This window comes from Gobius niger (genome assembly GCF_951799975.1).
Source record: "Gobius niger genome assembly, chromosome: 17".
Lineage (NCBI taxonomy): Eukaryota > Metazoa > Chordata > Actinopteri > Gobiiformes > Gobiidae > Gobius > Gobius niger.
The window spans coordinates 16,686,751-16,709,472 of record NC_136868.1 but is presented as its reverse complement, the minus strand read 5'-3'; the positions used below and the strand labels follow the sequence as shown (position 1 = coordinate 16,709,472).

At 41.2% G+C, this 22,722-nt stretch overlaps 2 protein-coding genes across 2 annotated transcripts in view; both read left to right on the top strand.

The window, feature by feature from the left end:
• The window catches only part of ssbp4 (single stranded DNA binding protein 4), an 84,605-nt gene extending 67,274 nt beyond the window's left edge, over window positions 1–17,331 (top strand). The window contains exons 6-17 of the mRNA XM_079574467.1: window positions 11,060–11,143; window positions 12,556–12,682; window positions 12,760–12,827; window positions 13,796–13,860; window positions 13,964–14,009; window positions 14,278–14,313; window positions 14,419–14,473; window positions 15,222–15,292; window positions 15,378–15,456; window positions 15,749–15,777; window positions 15,875–15,976; window positions 16,076–17,331. Coding sequence (XP_079430593.1) covers window positions 11,060–11,143; window positions 12,556–12,682; window positions 12,760–12,827; window positions 13,796–13,860; window positions 13,964–14,009; window positions 14,278–14,313; window positions 14,419–14,473; window positions 15,222–15,292; window positions 15,378–15,456; window positions 15,749–15,777; window positions 15,875–15,976; window positions 16,076–16,105 — 792 coding nt within the window. The 3' untranslated portion in view covers window positions 16,106–17,331. The remainder of the gene's footprint in view (window positions 1–11,059; window positions 11,144–12,555; window positions 12,683–12,759; window positions 12,828–13,795; window positions 13,861–13,963; window positions 14,010–14,277; window positions 14,314–14,418; window positions 14,474–15,221; window positions 15,293–15,377; window positions 15,457–15,748; window positions 15,778–15,874; window positions 15,977–16,075) is intronic.
• Window positions 17,332–18,833: 1,502 nt separating this feature from the next.
• fkbp8 (FKBP prolyl isomerase 8) lies at window positions 18,834–22,410 on the top strand. The gene is made up of 9 exons (XM_079575062.1): window positions 18,834–19,002; window positions 19,331–19,575; window positions 19,642–19,811; window positions 19,918–20,006; window positions 20,118–20,338; window positions 20,414–20,586; window positions 20,655–20,732; window positions 21,550–21,690; window positions 21,774–22,410. The coding sequence occupies exons 2-9, from the start codon at window positions 19,335–19,337 to the stop codon at window positions 21,858–21,860; spliced, it is 1,200 nt and encodes a 399-aa protein (XP_079431188.1). The 5' UTR covers window positions 18,834–19,002; window positions 19,331–19,334; the 3' UTR covers window positions 21,861–22,410.
• The last annotated feature ends 312 nt before the right edge of the window (window positions 22,411–22,722 follow it).

The following is a 22,722-nucleotide window of genomic DNA, read 5'->3' as shown; positions in this document are numbered from 1 at the left end:
TCTGTAGCTGTCCTAATCCCAGTCCAGATGTGTTCCCCTCTCTCCGCCCCATATGTCCAGGACCGTAAACTCGTGCTGCTCTCTCCAGTGCTCTGGATGAGTCTATTCTCTATAATGATCAGCACGTTTACATGCAAGGTAACGCGGGTAATGCTCCAGGCTAGGAAAAGATTTTCTCACTATGTATGAATTTACATGTTCAGTAGCAACTGGCAATAAAATCAGACTGATGCTGAATTCACATTGTCAGTCAGAGTCAGAGAGGGCTCGATGTTTGCAGCGCTAAATGCCATTGGTGACTTCTGGCGCTACACATTTTTGACACATTCATTCTCTCTTATCAATTGATGAATTTGATTAACAATTGCTTTACTATACTATACTATATACTAATACTAAAGTGGCTTCGCAAAATGACTCATTACAAAGGCCAGAGCAATCTTTCCTTTAATCTACACACAAACTAGTCAGTTGATTTGAGCCCTGAACATGCTTCTCCTCAATTTCGCCTTCTTGAATTGCTCTGCTGCCTTTTTGTAATTGAGCCGGATACAGAAGCGACACAACCAGACTTTAGATGCTAGCTGTGTATATACATATATAGAAAAACACAATTTATACACAGGGGAATAATTCATAGTTCTTTTCCTGCATATGAGCACTGATTGTGTTGTGAAAGAACAGTGGACTGATGTGCAGGCCAGGCGAGCGTGTTTTTGCTGGTCTGTGCGGCTTCACTAATTCTTCCTGTCATCGTGGCTCTCTGAAGGCTGTCTCTGAGGCTGGCGAGGTCACACACACTTTCTCTATTTTCATCACACATCTCCTGGCTCCCCTCCCCTGTCTCTCTCTCTTCCTGCAAACGCGCGCATAAAAGCTTGATCTGACACTCTGACACACATTAAACTAGTAACACATTTGAATATCGAAGGTTTTTAAATATCTGCACCCCAATGATCCTCGCCTAACTGCTGCAGGTGAAAATAAGAATAAAGAAAGCGTGGTGCTTACGAGCTGTACAGCGCTTACAAAATCACAGGGAAACTGTTCTTTGTGACATTAAAGACAAAAGCTAGCTATGTGTTTTATGGCTTATATGAAAGAGGAAAAAATATGAAAAGACGTCGCAATTTCAAAAACATTAAAATACTAGCGTTGGCACCAAAAGAAAATACTTTGTAAAGTGTGTGATGTTTATTTATTTGAGTGGGGTAGAACTGAACACACATGAGACCCAGGCATGTAAACACGCCACACAGGATTGTAGCCATTGGCTAATTTCCATCTGTTTTCCCAGACTTGCACCCACAAACACACTGACCCTGGTCCTGGCCTGTGGTATGGGTTTAGTGAATCCTGAGGACCGACGATCACAAAGGTCTTATCCAGCCCACAATCTTTTTGCTGTGAGACACAAGTGTTAACCACTGCATCACTGAAACACATTCTTCATAACTAACTATGTCTATCATAACAATTCTTAAGAGGGATGAGTTTATAGGCACGTTTCACAACTTGCAGGGTCACTTTTTAGGGTCCTTTATAATTTGATGCACAGTATTTTCCCGCACAATTATCTGAGTTTACAACATACAGGAGGAACAAAACAAACTTTATTCCGCTTCTGGAAAAAAATGATATATGGCCTTTACCTGCCCTGTCAGTACTTACTACATACATCTATTGCATCCCTGTACTTTTAATGAGTACCATATCTCACATTTTGAAATATCTACCATTACTTTAAATGAGAATTTGATGTGGTTTTGACAACACAATCTCAATCTCTTTATGTTCCCTATATAATTATTTGAGTTATAGTCTTTTCCTGGGCTTGACAGTAGCAGTAGCAAATCAGCATTTTTATTCTGGCCAGTAACTCTTTTAAACTCACTCTGACCACTTGAGATTAATACATAGATCGGATCACTAAAGGCAGTTGCTACCAACCTTTTTTGTCTCGCGTATCCCTTGAGTCTTTCATTTCTACTCAAAGTATCCCTAAACTCTAAGGAGCAGCCAGTTTCTTACAAAATTATCTGCTTAACTCAGATTTATTGGTATTTTGTTGTGTATTGTGTTGAAAATGAAGAAAACGCTCAAATTATAATTGATAAGGAGTTTTCTTTTAAAATGATATTGAAATACTGTTCAGTTTCATCTTCTTTCTAGATCTGAAATAATTCCAAGTACCCACTGCTAAGTTCTCGCGTGCCCCCTGGGGTCCCCATATACCCCTGGGTAAACCCCATGAAAATATCAAATATTGCCAACATTTCCTTTATGATCGTAGGCATAATGCTTCTATTACATTGACGATTATTGAATCTGTGGTCAGCAGATAGACAAAGGAGTATCCACTTTGCCCCCATGCCATGATAACATTAACAACTTAAAATTTGCTCATTGGACATTTTGCACAACTGTAATTTGCAGGTCTTTGTCAGCATCGCTTGATTGACAGCGTGTTGTAGAGAGTGGGGTCGCACGGAATGTAAATGATGCATGAGGAGCGAGGGGGCCAGGGAGAAAGCTATCTGATGGGGGGGGGGGGGGGTGCGTGAGTAACATTGCTTTCCATAAATAGAGCGAGTGTGCCTGGCAGAAGACAGACAGACAGACATACAGACAGACAGGGAGGTAGGACGGGCAGACGGGGGGAGAGGGCAGCGGGATGGGTGTTTTTCTACTCGTGTCTTCTTCACTGCTGAGCTCAGCTAATCACAGCAGCAACGGAGGTGAAAAATAAACCGTCAAAAAGCACGCTCACGGCATCCCCTGGTGTTGTCATGTCAAGGCAACTGTTGGGATTTTGGCGGCGTGTTAATAAATTGACTTCCGAGATTATTACTTTGATGTTAATACGTCACAGGGAATTTTCTGCAGTGTCGCTCGAACTTGCTCCTATTATGAAGCCGCACTGTGGAGCATTTCATCCAGTAAATAGAATCAAATACATTCCTTTATTTCAATATGAGGGGGTTTATTGTGAAAACAGCTCTAAGATCGTTTGCATATAGCTTGGCTCTGCTCCAACATGACTCGTAACTTTGCTGGGTGAGGGACATCACTTTGACTACAACTGGCAAAACATTGTCGTTGTGTAGTTGATCTTTTGGTATTTCGGCATGTGTATGTTTGAGTTTTGGAGTTTAGTTACTAGTGTGAAAACATTCATCTAGAGGTCGACCGATGTGGCTTTTTCTCAGGTCGATGCCGATTATCTGTGATTTCTAATGGCCGATGTCGCTATGCACATCCGATATTTTTTTAAATGCTCTGTTCTATAATCCTGTAAAAACATAAATACTTGGCCACTCCAGCAGTGTTTCTGTCCGTGCTTTGATTCGCTGCCGTTAGCTTTAGCATGTTGCTAGCTGCGGCATTGTGTGTAACGATCAAAAATACAAATGCGGAGGTTAAACCTAACTCAGCTATTGAATTATCCAGGATCTATGCTTCAGAATGACATACTAAGCTATATAGCTAACCAGTTTTCATCGTGATATTTCTGCGCTCCCTTGAGGCCGAGGAAGTTGTGGGGGACTCGTTTTGACTTAGCTTGTAGCGATATACATATCAATATCAATATATCAGTCGAGCTCGACATTTATCCACGAATGTTCCAGTGTTGCTGCGCCTTTAAACAGTTTGCTCACTTTATCGACTGCAGTCTCTAGAATATGTACTATATATTTGATTTGTTATGGAGGTACGTAGGCACCTGCTGCTTTGCCATGCTGATGACATTTACACCTACATGATTAATCTTTGCAGCTCACACTCACAGTGCAAGTTGCTTCAGTATTTACAGTTCATCTTTACTCTGAGGTGGAGTATGAGAAGAGATTTCCATCTTATGGTTTTACCCATAGTCCTTGTTTCAGAGCTGTGTCATTGGGCATAAGGTCAGCCAATTCATAACTGCTGTCATTAACAGAGCCTAACCTCCTGTTTTGAGTAGTTTTTCTTATAAACACTTCTTGCCTGTTTGGTATCCATCTTTATGACAATTCTCTCTACTTTCTTGCAAGCTTTCTCTATTCAACACTGGCACGCACATATTGCTTGGGTGACGGTGACACATCCTTACTCACCAGATGTCTTGTGTGTGTGCGTCTCTGTTATTGCAAATGTCCGTTTTCCCAGGTGAAAAATGTGGTAATTAACATAGGTGACCGAGCTCCGTTAGTGGCTGTGGTTCTCTGAGAGGTGGGCAAGGGTCAAAGCAGGGTCATTGGAGAAAAGGTGGACGGACAAAAAGGGCATTCATTCCCAAATTTCTCTAATCTGAACCAGGCAAGTTAGCTTTGTTCAGTAAATCAATGTAAATGTTGTATTCTTCTCCCGTTCATTGTTGCTGCTCAGTAAGTTTATAGGAGCTGACAAGTGCAAATACTACAGATGATATGCAAGTTTCACTTAATGATATCAAGGAATACTTAGCTTTCAAGTCTGGATTTTTCTAATCTAAAAATGACATATTATGCATAATTGAGGCTTATTTGTAAACATCCTTATTGGTATTTTACATTTATAACTTAAAATATTGTCTATGCATGGAAGAAAAGAAAAGTTCAGTGAGGTTGGTAATTTTGAATTGGTCTAGACCACCCCCTGCAGGCGCCAGTGGGAATTAAAAGCAATAAATACAAGGTTACATTTTTAGTTAATGGCATGCATTCAAGTCATTGACACTGTAATGAACACAGTTTGAGCACAGGACTTCTTAAAATGGATCTACAAACAAGTTAATCTTTTTTTCTTTTCTTTTCTTTTTTTAACCAAAGTTAATTACAAAGTACTAAGTACTTGTGTACCTTAATATATCCTTTTCGTAGTCCCCCTGGGGGTAATACAACTGTTAATAGGATAGGACGGGGGGTCTTGCTTCTCCCCCTGGTCTCTCTGGCCAGAGAACCACAATTGCAACGTCCCTGCTACCGGGTCGAAGCCACCAATACACACTAATGGAATCACGAAGAAGAAGCTATCAGGCTAACAGGCAAAGCTAACTGCGGGCTAGTGCCACTTAAACAGTATTTACAGCCAGTTTAAGTGAAAAAAATGATGTCCATTGTGTCCATTGGATGTACAATATTCCTCTCTCCCTTTGTCTTTTCTGTCAGCGTAGTATTTACTCTCACGGACAATTATTGTGTAAAAAAACACAACATGCTACGACACCTGCAGTGGCGCTTATGGCCTCTAGGGACATGAGTTACTTAGTTCTGCTTTAATATAAATAAAATCTTGAGTAAATTAAACTTTGCACTGTATGATGTGTTGTTATACTCCTATAAATTAAGTTGACCCCTTTATAGCTTTTCATCCCTGTACAGTACATATAGTTGTCTCAGTACAAAGAAAATGGTAAGCATGGTAAGCAAGTGTAAGCTGGCTTTTGTTTGTCTCAAAAATGTCGCTGAAACATATTTGCTGATCTTTCTGTCTATGCCCTGGTATATAAAGTACTCAGAGGGCTCATTGCACTCCATTAAGAAGCAGTTAGTTTAAGTTAGTCGTCTTTTTTCCAAACTGTGATCGCTCTTCATTCCATAAAAAGATCCAAAGTCAAGGGCAGCATGCTTTAGCGCAGGTAATTGCTGCTCTTCAGGGACAACAAGCAAAAAGAGCACAACAAGAGGATTAGGTTTGATTACACATTTAAAGAACAAGCAACCAGATATCAAAAAGGAATTTAAGGAGCGTTCAAAGCGGACACATGGCAGGCACATGGCGAATTAGGGAGACATCTGCTCCGTCTGATTTATTTATCAAAGGTAAGTCAGGGCACCGACAGTGGCCAGTGCATACAGGGATGCAGCATAAAGGTAGAGGTGAAGTGCTTCAAACATGAGAGTCAAGTATGGACGACGACGGCTCAGATAGTAGAGTGGGTTGTCCAATAGCAGAGAGATTGGCGGTTCGAATCCCGACCCCGGCAGCTGCAGATTGTCATTGTGTTCTCGGGCAAGACACTTGAATGTAATGTGTGAGTGAGTGGTTGCAGGGACCGATGGCGCAGATTGGCAGTTTCAATTTCATCAGTCTAGTCTAGTCAGTTTAGTGTCAGTATAGCGCTTTGAGAAACTTGTGACACAGGGTTGTAAAGCGCAATAAAAGGGTAAGCCATTATTATTATTATTATGGGGACTGAAGACTTTAATGTGTGGATGATTTAAATGTACAGTATGAAAAGTTGTGGAAGTTACATTTTTGTTTGACGTCATGGCGATGTGTAAACAAGCAGCAACCTCCCTCTGTCTTGGTGCAGCTGCGTTTTTTTGCCTTTTTCTGCGAACTGCATTTGTGTTTTTGTGTGCTCCACATTGTTTTTGCTTTTGTACGTCTTTGCCTTGTTTTTGTGGGGTTAGGCGGATTTTCTTTTTACAGCAGAAAGTCCATAATGGCCCTTTTTAAAAGTTAACAAACAGCTAGTTTTTGAGCTAAAGACATTTGAGACCTACACATTTCTTCTCCTGAGACACTGACGAGTCACCAAGAGCCCCCACACCTGCAGCACAGTGGAGGCGTCACATGAGGCGCTACATTACACAAGGAAGGGACAAAGAGGAGGTATCCGGGCAAAACTCAAAGCTAAGCCACACATGTCTTCTATTCTGGCTAATGGACGTTCACTGGAGAATAAAACAGATTTACTGCTAAGCTCTTTCCAAAAGATTGTGAAAGACAATGTTGTGGAGTGGATGGAGCTGCAGGAGGAAGAGGAAGGAGGAGCAGACCAGTGCAGGACACCACGCTCTGAAACGGGGACAAACCAGTAGGCGGTGCACCGTTTCAGAGGAGACTGTAGGCAGCCAGACAATTTCGTTGTATGGTTGTGCTACTACAGCGTAACGCACTTGGAGTTTCACAAAGGGCACTCAAAGCACTTTACAGAAGCTTTTCCCCCTTCACACACACCTTCTCACCCCAGTGCTCTTTGAAAACACTGGAGGTAAGCTGTTACAAGGATACAGTGGCAGAATGGTGGGAGCTAGGATTGACCGCCTATACCTTTGGCACACTCTACCATCTGAACTACTGCCACAGACATAAAGTCAGCTCGGCTTTGTTGTTATTGACAATTTCACAGATGGGCCTATACACCTAGCCTTTCTATACACATTCCTTAGAATCTAGCCTTATGCTCAGAGTATGTCTCAGCAGCTCAGAGGCTTCTTGGTTTGCCTGACTTCTCTGAAATCCTGGGTTGCTGAAAGACAGAGGGATAATTGCAGGTTCTTAGTGGTTTTTGGGGCCACGTAACATCAGTTTGTATTGGCTAAACGGTCCGACTTAGACAGAATAAGATGCCTTGGTTTCCTCTGACCAATTTTTCAACACATTTCAATGTTTTTGTCATTAAACAACCCATGTACTGCTATTTTGTTGCCCCTTACTACTCCTCCTACTGCAACAATGGTCAATCTGCATTTCAGAAGAATCCCAATCACTCCCTTCGCACTATCCCCCAGCTTAACAGTAGTTTACACACATTGATAACCATCACGTTGAATGTAGCCTTTGTCTCCTACTGTTCATGCCTCGACCCTATCAGCTGTGAATTTGCCATACACTGCATTTTATCTGCTTGTTGGGGGGCGTGAGAACACCAAACATGCACACACAACATCCATCCTTGTGTGCGTGTGACATCAACTGGAGTGCTCCCCCTTAGCAGTGCAGCAGATCACAGATATATAAATCATTTGGTGCCATCCTAACATGTTTAAACGGCTGTCAGCGTTTCTGTGGCCGTTCCTTTGGGAGAAAACGCACTCCTGATAGCGCGTTTCCATCTCGGAGGCTGACGTGTTGCCGTGCCATATACCGTGAGCTAGCAGGAGCCCCCGCCACCGACACTCTCCCAGGAATGTTAAGGAATGACAATGAGGGACGGGGGTGCTGCTGTGCCGTTCCTCCTGGCTTTGTTTGTTGTGTTCACTGATGCATTCTGCTTTGTGTTCCTCCTCTGAGTTAGTGTGTGTATGTGTGTAGGCCTAAAGTTGCCGAGAAGATACACACTGCCCTCTAGTGGTAGCGGATGGTAGGGAGGAAGGACAGCTGTAGGTGCCGGATGCCACCTCCATATCTTCCCCTCTCTTTCTCTGTGATACATGCGGGCCAGCGATGTGGCTCTTCCTTAAACTGAAATGAGTTGGGGGTGGGGGGAGGTTGTGTTGATGGGTTGGTGGTACTGTGCCAAGCTGTTATCTCCTTAGCTGGGTGGAAAATGATTTTATTAATTGCTTCATTTAACGCTCCCCATGCCCCCCCCCCCCCCCCCCCCCCCCCCTCTTCTCCCAAGAACACAAATAACACAGCTCGAACCAGCACATACACACACACACACACACACACGCACGCCAATCGAGTCACTTTTCCAAACTGGCCCGACTTCCACCTCTGTGACAGTTGAGGGAGTGCCTCTCTCCCTCCTCCTGCAGGGACCCGTGGAGGAAACAGTGTGGCCATAAAGACCATATGCTGGCCCATTCACATGTAATAGCAGGGCCCAGGGAGGCCCGGCTAGAGAAGCCATGCTCCATTATGGCACATTATAGACGAGAGCAGGAGAGGAGGGCGCGCTCATGCCTGCGGTATTTGAGTGTTCAGAAGAAACTATTTCTTGTTCATAAAACCTTGAATATATTTTTATACAAATCTCTTTGACCTATTTTACTATTTGGCTATATTGACTTTAAAGTGATAGTCTGTGATATTGCTAAATGAGGAGCGAGAGGTAAAGAAAAATTTGAAAAGTTAACGAACAAGCTCCCTCCCCCTCCCCTCCTTATTGGACCTTAGGGGCCGATTCACAGACAGCTCGTCTCATTTGTCAAAGTAATGGCAGCGGGGATTCTGATTAGTGTCTGAGATCAGCAAAGGGAGGGACTTCAGAAAACATATAATCACTTAATATTACTTACATCATGTCTCATTCAGACCCAGGTGGTGAATTATATGCAATCCATCACGTTTATAAAACATTTAAACTTATAGGAGTACTTTTTTATTGTTTGCCAACCTGTTACTTAGAAATGTTGTTGTTTTTTTCACTTGAGTGCTGGATTTGACACTACAACTTTTTTATTGAGAGATAAGATTCTTCTAGATTCTCAAATAAATATCAGTTGCAAAAGTTTTGTGCATGAGCCTTTCTGTTCAAGTACATTCTTAAGACAGCTTTTTAACACACATTGTAGGCTACAAATTAATAGATCATGCATTTTGTACAGTATATCACTATCTTCTCACCTGTGTACTGTATGTGTCCTCTTAAGTATGTAAAGGTAGGCTGCTTTTGCATATTTGGATGTCTTGTTAGGAGTGCACCCTCTCTCACTCACATACACTCACACCCACACACCAAACACACACACACACACACACACACACACACACACGGCAGCAACAATAACCTCAGAGGTCAGACGGAGCCAGCGCTGCATTAGCCTCGGTGTGAACCTGCTGAGAGACCGAGAGCGAGGTGGTGCAGCTGCTGTTAACCACCCAAAACACACAGCGGCACAGTGGCACAAGCGTCGTCAAATACTGCTCACTGTGTGTACAACTGAATCAACATTTCCTCAACAGCAGCAGAGATTATTGACATGCTGTGCAACATGTGGCTGGTTTCAAATGGATTTGTCTTGTAGATGAGCCCCCCTTTAGGACAATTAGATGAATCAGATCAATGTAGCAAGAAATAGCAATGAATTAATGGATACTTATGCCAAACTCCAGTTTTAAGGCAGCGTCATGACTCCGTAGAGTCTTATTACACATAAAATATGCGAATCCTGTATTTGTAGACCTTTGACAAACATCTTCTGAAGCATCTTCTTAGTTTAGAACTTTCCGTCTTCTCTCAAATGTTAATGGACATGTCAGAAATGTGCACTGTCGATTGCCTCTTTATTTTAAGATATAAATCGGAACCACAATACTTACTTTACCACTACAGCTCATAATACATACTGACATTGCTTTGATGATGCTGCCTGAATAGTAGACCATCCCATAAAGGTTCTTTGGATATGTCTAGGTGCTGGAGTGGCATCCAGTGAAGAGATAAACAGACAACCACAAGTACCTGACAAGATTGTGGGGCACATGTGGTGATCGAATGAGTTATCAGGGCGGCAAGGCTTCAGCAGATATGAACTCAACCAGTCTTGGCTCTGACGGCTTTAAAATGAAATATTGATGCAAAAGCCAATAGTACAGTGATTTGTACTGCCCACTTTTGACTTTCGCCTTTGCATTGATTACTTATAGTGTTTATTGTGAACAGGCCACCATTTTTCCATACTGAGACATGTTCTTACCTGAGCTTAGACGAGTTGATGCGTACCTGTTTGGTCTTTACACGTGTGCTCAGTCACGCAAAAAGACTAAAGATGTTGTAAGCATTTAGCCTCTCCTCCTCTCCCCATCACTTACATGAGTAGTTACACGATCCAAGTATAGTCACACAAAATTAGACAAGTGCTCCTATGGTGTTATTACGCCTCACAATATAGTTCCCCTTTTTATCCACTTAGAAAATCGACATGTTTAATTTTGTGTGGCTATACTTGGATCATGTAACTACTCACGTAACCATATTTAAATGGGGAAAACGTGTAAGAGTTTTGTCGCTTCAAATTTTGTTTTCTTTTTGCGTGCCTGAGCGCACGCACAAAGACCAGACAGGTACGCATCAACTCGTCTAAGCTCAGGTAAGAACATATCTCAGTATGAAAAAACGGTGGCCTGTTCCTTTAAGATGAGATATGCTAATCCTACCATTATAGACCCCAAAACTGTGATCCTGTATGAGTATGATACAGCTATAGTTTTGATACTCACATTTTTATCATATTATGTACATTTTTTTCTACCTGTGAACATTTAGATTGTTTTTATTGTATTGCTGAGCCACTTTGACCCTGCAGATCCCCTTCTGGTTCAAGAAAGTGGCCCAAATACACACTTTTTCCTTTTGTTTATTTCTGTGAATCCTTTGGAGAATACGTTGATTTACCATGCTTTCCATTTTCTCTTCCAGGGCCCTCCGGGATCTCAGCCTTCTCCACACACGCAGCCTCCTCCACACAATCCCAGTAACCCCATGATGGGACCTCACGGACAGGTAAGGGCAAGACACTTCCACCGAGCTCCATAGCCCCGGCCTTATCAGTGACTCCGGACTCACACAGCTAACAGTAGTGAGCAAAGCCGTTCCCTTGTTGTGCAAAGAAGGGACAGGACAGGCCACGCTGCCGATGGTGGTTTGGATGAATAATTTAGCTGCATTGCTTTAAGGAGGTGAGGTGCGTCTGGAGGGCCTTCTCTCTGCTTCAGCCCAGCACTCACCATCCCGTAGTCCATCAATAGACCATTAATATTGCAGCATGGCCTGACACAGAGCAACGCTTCATGCACAAACCTACCACAATATGGTCAGAGAGGAGAGAAAACAAAACCAATGGGAAGTACAGATGAGGTGTAAAAGCAATGTAGGTGAACATCTTTAACAGCTCGAGTTAGATAATACGTATATAGTTGGTCCATAAAACAAGCCTGAACATTCTTCTGCCTTTTTGCTTGTCCCTCCTATATAAATGGTTATATTTGTTATCCTGAAAGTAAAGTGTGCTTACTTCTTTCCTATCCTGCTGAAGTGGATCTCACTGGTTGCAACTGCAGGATACTCTGATGCACTTTGCATTATTTACTGGTTTAACGCTGCATCTTCCAGTGGTTCTCAGACTGTGGATCGTGTACTACTGGTGGTAAATTGGCTTCTTCAGATGGTACTCAGGATCATCTGCAATTTTAGACTAAATAGATGTTAATTTGTGCTTAGTAATGCATTGAAGTTCTGTGTTTTTCTGGTTTAAATGTGGTTACCACCCAGTATCTTTTTTAAATTTTGTTCAAGTTTTTGTTTAAATTTTAGACCCTTTGTAGACTCTATTTAGTCCTGATTGGATCAAGGCTGGTGGCACTTGGAAGGTCCCATATTTTATGAGGGGGTATTTGGTGTGAAGACTTGGAGAACCACAATTCTAGTTTTACTGAGTAGAGTGAAGTGGTCACTCGATCATTGATGTCTGCTTTGACAAAAATATTGTCAGCTCTTTAATTTGCTATATGTCAACAAAGTAAAAACTATATTAGAACAAATGTTTTCAATGTTACACATAAAGTTGCCCAATACTAAGGTATTTAATAAGAATTGCATATGTGGGATGCACTCATTCTGCGTGATGAAAATTATTCCTATTATTCTTTGTAGTGATGTATTTTGAGTATGAACAAACTTGCTGTGAAATGTTGAGTTTTCTAAACTTGAAAACATCCCCTACCTATTTTTACAGAGAAACACTAGCTCCCCCTGCTGACATGCCATAAAAAGAGAAAGGCCATCCTCGTTCTGAATAACATACTACGTTTGTTGTTTGTCATTGCACATTGCACTTAAGTTGTATTATATTCAACACAGCTTTAACCAGCGGTTCATAACTATTTTGTGCTCATGTCTTTCCTCTGTCTCTGCAGCCGTTCATGTCGCCACGGTACCCAGGTGGCCCCCGACCCGCACTCCGAATGCCAAACCAGCCTCCTGGGAGCATCCCCGGGTCACAGCCCCTCCTGCCAAACAGCCTGGACCCCACCAGACCGCAAGGTACTTTAAGAACTCAGCTGGTATTTCTCACTCCATTGACTTTGGGTTCATACATTTATGCAAGTGTCTAATTTCAGGACATCCAAACATGGGCGGTCCAATGAGAATGAATCCCCCGCGAGGGATGGGAGGCATGGGCCCACAGGTAAAACATGTAAAGATTGTAAATGTATTAAAGTGCATTCAGTACATAAGCTCGCTGCACTGTTCTATTCTGATGCAACAAAGCTGGAATTGACACTAATGTCCGTGAGATGAACAAACCTAACATTTGGTTGCCCTTCATTACAGCCAGCCATTAAAGTGCTTTAATGTCAAACTGTGCCCATATAAAACCAGTGCAGATGATCCCCCCTCAGCAGTAGAGACAACATAGTTTGGCCGGCCTCATATTTCTGTCTTTAAATGTCACAGTGCTTTGATGATCAGCTCTGGCCTGAGTGCAGTCACTGTAAATGTGCATTTGGAAAGTTGAGGGAGTCCGGGCAATCTGACTGCTCTATCATTGCTCCAGCAACTTTTCACTAAACTGAGGCCACTCTTTTTTTCCTTATACACATCATTTTCAATCAGTGCACAACCGAGTGGACATTTTGAGAACTATCACTGGCATATGTTTGATTCTGCCCTCAACCACCCTGGTTTGCTTGTCACCGAGTTCAAAGGCAGACACTTACACTCTCGGAGTGCCGCAGGCCCCCTGTGCCACCACAGCTCAGTCACTTTGGCACTGGGCACAGCAGCAGCTGGGATGGCATCTGCTCGACAAGTGTAATCGTGTGCTGAACAAAACTCCTCCTCTGTGTGGAGCTGCTCTCTGGCCTGCTCCTGCCCCGTCTCCATCACAGACACATGAACAATAACATGCATGTGGTGGCAGCCAGAGCCTCCTGCTGTGCAGCCATGAAAACATGGATGCAAACAACACACACAGAGGGGCATGGGGACATCAAGCCAGCTGCCTGCTCTGGCTAGCCACCAGCCGCTACATAAAGATCATTAAAGTGTAGTTAATGAGAGACATGATGTGGCTGACCTTCATTAAGATTCAGACTGTAACTGGATGGGGCAGGTGTGGGTCCAAACTAAATGTGTGTTCTTGTCTTTGAGCAGAACTACGGTGGAGGGATGAGGCCTCCTCCCAACTCCATGGGGCCAGGAATGCCAGGCATGAACATGTATGTACTCTAAAGTCGATCTGATCTCGGAAAACTGCACAAAACTTACTTTGATGTGAAGTGACAAATACCTGATCAAATTTTTTTGTTTTTCCGCATCCAGGGGTCCTGGTGGAAGAGGTCCATGGCCAAATCCCAACAACAACTCAGTGAGTTTAATAATCTCTCTGTTAGTAGCACTGGCATTGATATTAAAGGTGCTTTATGCAACTTTTATGTAGAAAAGCAATGTTTATATTTGTGCGTATTTGACCCAATGGCTGAAGGTGGTGGTTAGCTTGACACCTTTACATTCCAACCACCCATACCCATATGCACTAATATAATTACATAAAAAAGTTGCATAATGCCCCTGTAAGTAGTTTATGGCTGGTGCAATAAGTTTTGTGTTTTCATTTTGCTGTGTATTCTTTACAGATAGCTTATTCGTCTTCATCTCCAGGGAACTATGTGGTAAGTGACATGTTGAGTATAACATTAGACCAAAATGTATTGTCATAAGTGACATCAGAAGGTCTGAAACTGACATCACTTCTCATCTCTTGCTGTACCCCTCAGGGTCCTCCAGGGGGAGGCGGCCCACCAGGAACTCCCATCATGCCGAGCCCCGGAGGTGAGTTCCACACTAGTTTTCAGATGTCACTTTTATCCCGTTCACTGAATGGAGCTCTGTCTGAGAGATCAAACCTCTCTGTCAGACAAGTCGGAGGAAAAGGCGCAGGATCTTTGGTGTCTCTACCTTTCAACTTTACAAGATCCCACTTCACTAGAATCATTTTAAGTAACACATTTGTTTATAAATGTAATTGAAGAAAAAGCTAAAATGTTGCTTAAAAGACAGCTAAAAAAAATAACTAAACTTTGTCAGAACATACAAAGTGAGCTTTGACGCACAAACCTAATGTTCCCCTGGAGGATTAGCTGAGAACAAAACACTGTGCTGATATCCTGTAGATGTGCTGTTTCTCTTGGCCTGTGGAGAGCTTCTTTTTGTGGCCACTATTTATTATTTATATATGTGCCTCTATTGTGATACGTTGCTGGGCAACCTTTTGCACGAAAAGCTCTTGCACGTACACAGGGAGGGAAAACATATTTCCACTGCAGTCGCCAAGACTGCGCAAACACTCATTCACACAAACACGCGGACACACAAATGAGGCACCCTCCCACTCAGAGCAGCTCCCTCCTCCAGTCTCCAACACTGGCCCGATTTAGACACTTTCACTTAAAGAATGTCACAGAATCTTAGTGAATCCATACATAATCATACTTCTTTGAGTAAATTGCTCACAGCAACAAAATACATATTTAGGCCTCTAACAATTTGTCCTAAATAATAATCAACTTATTCCACACAGATTCAACAAACTCAAGTGAAAACATTTACACAATGATGAACCCCATTGGTCCAGGTGGAAACAGACCCAATGTGAGTAATACTCTTTTTTTTCTGTGCATATTTATTTCTGATGGAAACAATCGAAAATAACTATCTTGCAATTATCTGTGCTTAGTTCCCAATGGGTCCTGGTCCTGATGGGCCCATGGGTGGAATGGGTGCAATGGATCAACATCATATGAACGGATCGTTAGGTGAGTTTTCTAAGACGAAACATTATCTTTTTTTCTTTTTTTTCCTGACGCTCATAAACTGGATAAACACTCAGTTCATTTATGTTAAGAGGCTTAAGTGATGCACTTCTGCCTCCTTCTGGTTACTTGGGGAATTGGCTGCTTGTATTGATCACAGCTAAAGTAGATTATTTGAGGCAGAAATTAGTCAGTAAGCAAGTCATTCAGGTTGTTACTCAGTGATTTCGCAAACAGGTTACTAGAAAACTGCCCAATTGAGGAGTGTTATAAGCCGTGTCTGTTTTGTCCCCAGGTTCAGGTGACATGGATGGGTTGCCAAAGGTGAGAGACGAACTGAATCAATGCAAATATGTCATTTGTTCATTGCTTTTGTTGTTGTTGTTTTTCCTCATTATTAATCTTTTAATCCTTCCTCCAGAACTCTCCCAACAACATGGCAGGCATGAACAATCCGCCCGGCACTCCTCGGGATGATGGTGAAATGGCAGGCAACTTTTTAAACCCATTCCAAAGTGAAAGTGTGAGTACCCAGGACCCCAATACTACAAAATGATTCATCTTAATTTACTATAAAAGGCCTAACACCATTTATCCTTCCTCTCTTTTTATCTCTTGACAGTATTCACCCAACATGACAATGAGTGTGTGATCTTTTTTTTTTATATATATATATTTTATTTTATTTCATCATCTCCCCTGTTCTTACAACCCTCGCCCCGGTTGGCCTGATGAGTTTCTCTCCATCGCCTCCCTACATGGATGGTGTGTGTGCTGGGCCACTCAACCCCTGGGGATGCCACTAAATACAGGACTCCCCTCCAGCCCGTCAATTCCTGTAACATGGAATATGAATTGTGCATCCGAGATTACATAAAAGGAAACTCTGCTCCCTCTACTGGACAGGCTGTACACATGCCTTGGATACTGAACCTGCGTCCCTTTGGATTTTTGGCTGGCACTGGAGCCCACTTCACTTACACTGACTGTGACTGATGAGGGAATGCGGTAGCGGACTGAGAACTGCCTGCTGCTGCGGAGTCGGAAATGGAAACATGGACTACTAATTTTAATTTACGACAGTGATTTTCATGAAATGTTTCAATGTTTTGTTGATTATATTGTTATAATTTTCATGTTTGTTTTTATTGGTCTAATGTAGTTATTTTCTCTGCAAAGGGCACATTTTTTCCATCATCGGCATCAACGACAGAATAAGCACACAGTTGAAAAAAATGCACAATAATTTCCTGTTTACATGACTTACTTATTTTATATCTGTTTGTATCACAGTAAGTCTGATTTTACATACCTCTCCATAAGCCTCCTCAGAGCTTGTAGCTTCTATTTAAGTCTGTAGCGCAATCTTCTCAGATCAGCTTACCATTGAAGTTGGCAGTTTTTTTTTATTTCAATTACCTGCTGATGTGATGCAACATCGCAATGGATGTTAAATAACTTTGACAAAACAACCCCATTAACATGATGTTTCTAGTGTCAAGAGACTGATAAAACGGAAAGGTGGCAGTTGAGGTTGACTTTTTGAGCCTGCCAGAAATCAGCTTTGGTCTTGTGTGTATATACATTAATTTTCATATGTTCTAGTTGTTTTATGTTGCTCAAAAGTGGCCGATGAATCCTAAAAGAACTCCCAACAAAAAACTAGGACTCCAACTCCGAAAGATTCCCAATGCGCAGTGGAGAGACACACATCTGTCTTTTATTTAAGTTGTACGGAGATCCTATTGATTTTTTGCAACAATGCTATGGTGTTGAAGCTTACAGTGACTGGCTTCTTGTGCACTCCCACATGAGACTTCTTTTACCCCATCAGTATACATTCAGTAATGACTTCCAATGGGCATGGGGATTTGTTCTTTTAAATCTATGCTTTACTGAAATACACACCAACTTCAGTTTCCGTCAGTCATCCTGTCCCTGTTTCAGCACTTATTTTGTACCTGTGTTCAAACACAATAACAATCTACCTGTGTAGCCTCTGCAGATGCTGGTTCTATATTTATCAATTTTCTGATAGAAATGTGAACAGATGTAAAGCTGAAGTTAAACAGGGACATCTCCAGGATTGGGCTGTCAGACCATTGATAGCTTTTAGTGACATGCACCACCCATTCTTTACCTGCTATTAAGCCCCTGAACGCCTCCCCCCTAATCTTTAATTTTGTAAATAATGTACAATGCATTTTGATAACATTGACATGTTTTGATATGTCAGTCACTACCAATGAATACAGCGGAGAGTAAATTATAAATAAATGTCATTTTGCATAGAGAAGGATGTGCTGCACCATTTGGCAGGATTTCCTTAAAAATATACAGTGCTGCAGTAGCTGCCGACTGTATGACATGTATGTTGAGGAGCGTGGGACAGAGAGAGGACAGGAGTGACAAAGAAAAAAGGTACAGAGAATGCCCTCCATCTATCGTATGTCTTCGTAAATTGTGCTTTGAAAAATTATAATAAGAAGCAACGTGTGACCTCAATATTTTTTTAATGAAGGATTTATAACAATTTAAGATGCATTTTGAAATTATGACACCTTGAAATTAGGAGTAGCACAAACTAATTTATAAGGCAAGACTGTCCCTGTGTCTCTTTATATAACCATGATGATGGTGTATGATTTGAACTCGCACTGATCCTCTCTCGGTCCTGTGTATATTGATTGTTGGCCATCTCTGTACTTCTATTGTGATGTATAATACTGTACCATTGGGAAGATTTGCTGGCAGGGTGGTGTGGTTATGTTGACTCTGGGATGGGTGGGATTAAAGGGAAGGGGATATAAATAATTCTCCTGTACTGTTCATGGTCCTCTCTAATGACACGGCAGTATTCAATATGAAGCAGTCTGTCTTTTGGGTTTGCTTTGTATTTCATGGTAGGATAGTTCAGAATCTTGTCTTAGGGACTTAGGTGTCTTGTGTAGTTAATAAAGATGTTCTTTGTATGTTTCTTTATATTGTAAAGTTTCTTTAGACTGAAAGAAAACAGATAATTTGCGTATCAAAAAAGAAACAATGCATCAGTAATAAATGTCATTTGATTTTTCATTGTAGTTGTGGTTTATTATGATTTTTATCAACATCATTCCTGTGCTCGGCCACAGGCAATCATGTGACCGTGATAAAACAGCCTGGCAAGTCAAATTGATACAATGCTTATAAGTTAGGGTTCCTGATGGTCCCTAACTTATCCATATCCCTAATTTCTTAATTGATTAAAAAAACATCCCGTTTGTGAGGGAACTGAAATTCTAATTCAAAATTACTGGGCACGGAATCCCTTTTGCAGTGCAAAATGAGGACTGCTCTGTCTGGTGACGTATGACTGACGCAGGCCAATAGAAACCAGGCAGCTCAAGGTTAACCGGAAGTAGCTTGTTGACACATACACGAAGAAGCTTAGCAACCCTGTTCGAGTATGCGTTTTAGAGATAAAATTGCCAATGCGAGACAGACTACACTCCTGCCTTTTAGAAGATAGCGAATACTGGTCCAAAAGAAACCTCTGCCTTGATAATAAAGGTAATTCGCTTTAAATGTTACTGAATATTACCGTTATGAGTCGATGAAAGGGTACCTAGATAAAAGCTAACGCTACCACTAATGTTATCATCACGGCTCTGTTGTTGTTGTCCCTAGTTTAACTTCACAGAAACTTCTGGAAACGTTTGTATTGCTCGTTGCTGAAACTAATTGACCAGTTCCCTTCAGTAGTAACTGCGTAAGTTTTATGAGCTATTTGATAGCATTGCGTGATGTTGACGGTAGCTTATTTTGAGATTTGTAGGATAAACTTTAGTCAGAGCTGTTGAACTATTCAATGTCTTGTTAATCGCAAATTATGTTTCAGTCTAATGGCTGAAACAGCTGAACCTATAGACATCACTGATGGTGAAGACAAAGCAAAGCGGAACGAGAAAACTTCACTGCTGGACAGCGGGGAAGACTTTGAGGTTTTGAATGAAGAAGACATCGATGATGACGAGCCCCCTCCTCTGGAAGATACGGATAGTGTAAATGTCAAAAGAGAGAAAGAACAGGATGAAAATGCACACGCCGATCAAAGTCCTGATGAGGAATGGCTGGATGTTCTAGGTATACTCACAATGCACTTTAAAGAAGCTTAATTTTCTACTCATACAATTTTACTGTCGACAACAGGTAATGATCAGCTGAAAAAGAAAGTGTTGGTGCCAGGTCAAGGGCGAGATAGCCGACCACAAAAAGGACAAAATGTTAAAATCAATCTTAAAACGTCTTTAATTAATGGCACTCTGGTAGTGGAGGAATCCAACATCACTTTCACTTTAGGAGATGGTGACGTCATTCAGGTAAAAGATTGAAATAAATAGTATAACCAGTGCTATGCATTATACTTTTTCATGAATATATTTTATCGGGAAAACTGTATAATCTCAATGAAATTCCTTGATGCAGGCGCTTGATCTCGTAGTGCAGCTTATGGAATTGGGAGAGAAGGCTCTCATTCTTACTGATGCAAAATATGCATATGGATCTCAAGGGAGGTGGGTGAAGTAATAACCAAAAGTATGAACTTTTGTGTTAATAAATTCTTATTGTACTCAAAACTACGATTTGTATTATTGTTATTGCCGGTGTTATTTATTTATTGCCAGTATTGACCCTGAGGTTGCATCAAATGCTGAGCTCTCCTTGGAGGTTGAATTACTGGAGGCCACAGATGCTCCAGACCTGGAACTACTGTCCCCAAAGGAAAAGATAGAGTTGGCTGATCATAAAAGAGAACGTGGCAATGTCCACTATCAGCGTGGAGATTATGCTTTTGCTGTGAACTCATATAGCATAGCCCTGCAGATAACAGATTCTAGTTCAAAAGGTAAGATCTAATTGTTTGAATGTCAAACAAACATGTTTATTTTTGTTGTTTTTATCCTGCAGTCTCTTTTTACAGTTGATATAACTACTGAAGAGGAAAATGAACTTGTAGATGTGAAAGTTAAATGTTTGAACAATATGGCTGCTGCCCAGCTAAAACTGGACCATTATGAGGCAGCTCTTAAATCTTGCACCTCAGCACTGGCACACCAACATGACAATGTGAAAGCGCTTTTTCGAATGGGAAAGGTATATTTTGTTTGAATTAATTTTTTTCTTGATATTGAGATAAACTAAATAATATCTGTTTTGCTAAGGTTTTGGCCTTGCAAGGTGAATACACAGAAGCAATTCAGACACTGAGGAGGGCACTGAAATTAGAACCCAGCAATAAGGTAATATAAAAAGTAAAAAAAAAATCCTCCAGTTTTCTGCTTTTTAGCCACTAGATGGGGCTGTATTATCTGTTATTAAAAACCGTTGGCAATTCATTCTTCGGGCTTAGGTGAGCTGCTGAATCATCATTTCATGGGATCTGTGTGGTAGTGTCTGTTAATAGATTTTTTTTAAACTTTTTTTTTTTTTTTAAAAGCTTCCACAACACATATGTAATTCTTGCACTGTGCATGCTTCATGACAAAGCTCAATGTGAAGCTTCTTGGATCAGCTGTAAGCTGCAGCAGCATACTCATGCCCAGAATCCCCCCACGCCAATCTGTGAAACAACATGTGCACTGGCTCCATTACACTTATCATTAAACACATACAGTAATATTGTTTAACAAACAGTCACTGTACATCAATGTAAATAGTTTATTCTGACACTATACAAGTATTTAAAGTTTTAGGAGTTTAGTGCATTAGAATGATGTGACTGATCTGTTTGTCATTTACAATAATAGAAATTACATAAAGTCTTGTTCTGCCAAAAATATGGATGGGTGGGTGTGTAGCAACAATACCCTATTTCTCACATTACAATTAATGAGGCGGTCCCAGGCGGAAGTAGGCATCACAGATTGACGGGATGTCATATAATGTCCTCCAACACTTGACTGCTGCATCGTCTCTTTTGTTTGTAATGTTTGTAACGCCGAGCATTGCTTAATTTTCAAATAATTGTTTTCTGTTAAAATGTTAAATGACCCAGAATGACCCAATTTTACAATTCATGTACAATTAATTTAGCAATGTTGGTGTTATTTTTTTAAGACTATACATGCGGAGCTTTCTAAGCTGGTGAAAAAAAATTCTGAGCAACGGGGAGCAGAGCAGGCCATGTATAAGAAGATGTTAGGTAACCCCCCCAGTACTGGCAGTGGTATACAGAAACACAAAGTTAAAACCTCATGGGTAAGTAAGATTAAAAAAAATATCTGTCATTTTGTATATTATGGATCTCTCTTGAACAACATGTATTCTCCTTCCCCCTCCAGGGTCTCAGCTGGAAATGGTTATTTGGAGCCACTGCTGTAGCCATCGGCGGTGTAGCATTATCAGTTGTCATAGCTGCTAGAAACTGAACCAAGCTCTCAGTAATGACCTGGACAAACTTTTGAAGGAGAAAGCCTATACTCTGAAGCACATTTGGCCATAACTTTACCTGACTTGTGTGGACGCCGCTGGTGGGTTGGTTTCAACTTGTAACACAATTTCCAAATACAGTATGTATAATTTGGGAAATGCACAAGTGAAAAATGTGTCATCGTAAGCATAGCTATTATTTTGTCATTCTCTACTGCCACTATATTATAACTTGTTCAAGTAGGCTGTGATTTTTTTTTTAGTTCAGTAGGATTTATTTAGAGACCATTTTTAAGATCTGTATATTATTTGACTACCATTCCTAGAAACAGGCTGTTATACATCCGCAAAAGTTGTATTGAGTTTGAATCGTTATATTAATTTTGTGTTTGATTGTTGTTTTTATATTTATACTCGTTTTGGCAATCATTGAGTGAATGGTACACAGCCAAATGCTGCACTCTCACAGTGGCAGCCAGAGTGTCACTGCCCCATATCATTCCCTTCTTTTATTGTTTTTCATCAAACAAATAAAACATGTGTACAATCCGTTATTGTTTATATCAAGATATTTATGTTGTCTACTCTAAAGGAAAGCAAACATATAATCACTGTGTTATCATAAGACAGAATATCTGTCAATGTGGTAATCCTGACTTTTGGAGTTGCTGACGTTCCACTGACGCATTATGATTACCCATCTCTCATTTCTACCTCTACGTCTCCAAGGTTGCGATTGGACTAGTTGTAAAAATGTCTATCTGTAAATATTAACTTTGCGAACTTAAATGATCTTTGATTTAAAATGATTAACTGCGATGAAAAACCTTCGCACAGTCACCAGCAACAGAACTACTGTTA

Coding starts and splice junctions, on each gene's coding strand:
- fkbp8 (XM_079575062.1), top strand. CDS start 19,335: ATGGCTGAAACAGCTGAACCTATAGACATCACTGATGGTGAAGACAAA. Junction 20,007..20,117: donor GCATATGGATCTCAAGGGAG/GTGGGTGAAGTA, acceptor ATTTATTGCCAG/TATTGACCCTGAGGTTGCAT. Junction 21,691..21,773: donor ACAAAGTTAAAACCTCATGG/GTAAGTAAGATT, acceptor TTCCCCCTCCAG/GGTCTCAGCTGGAAATGGTT.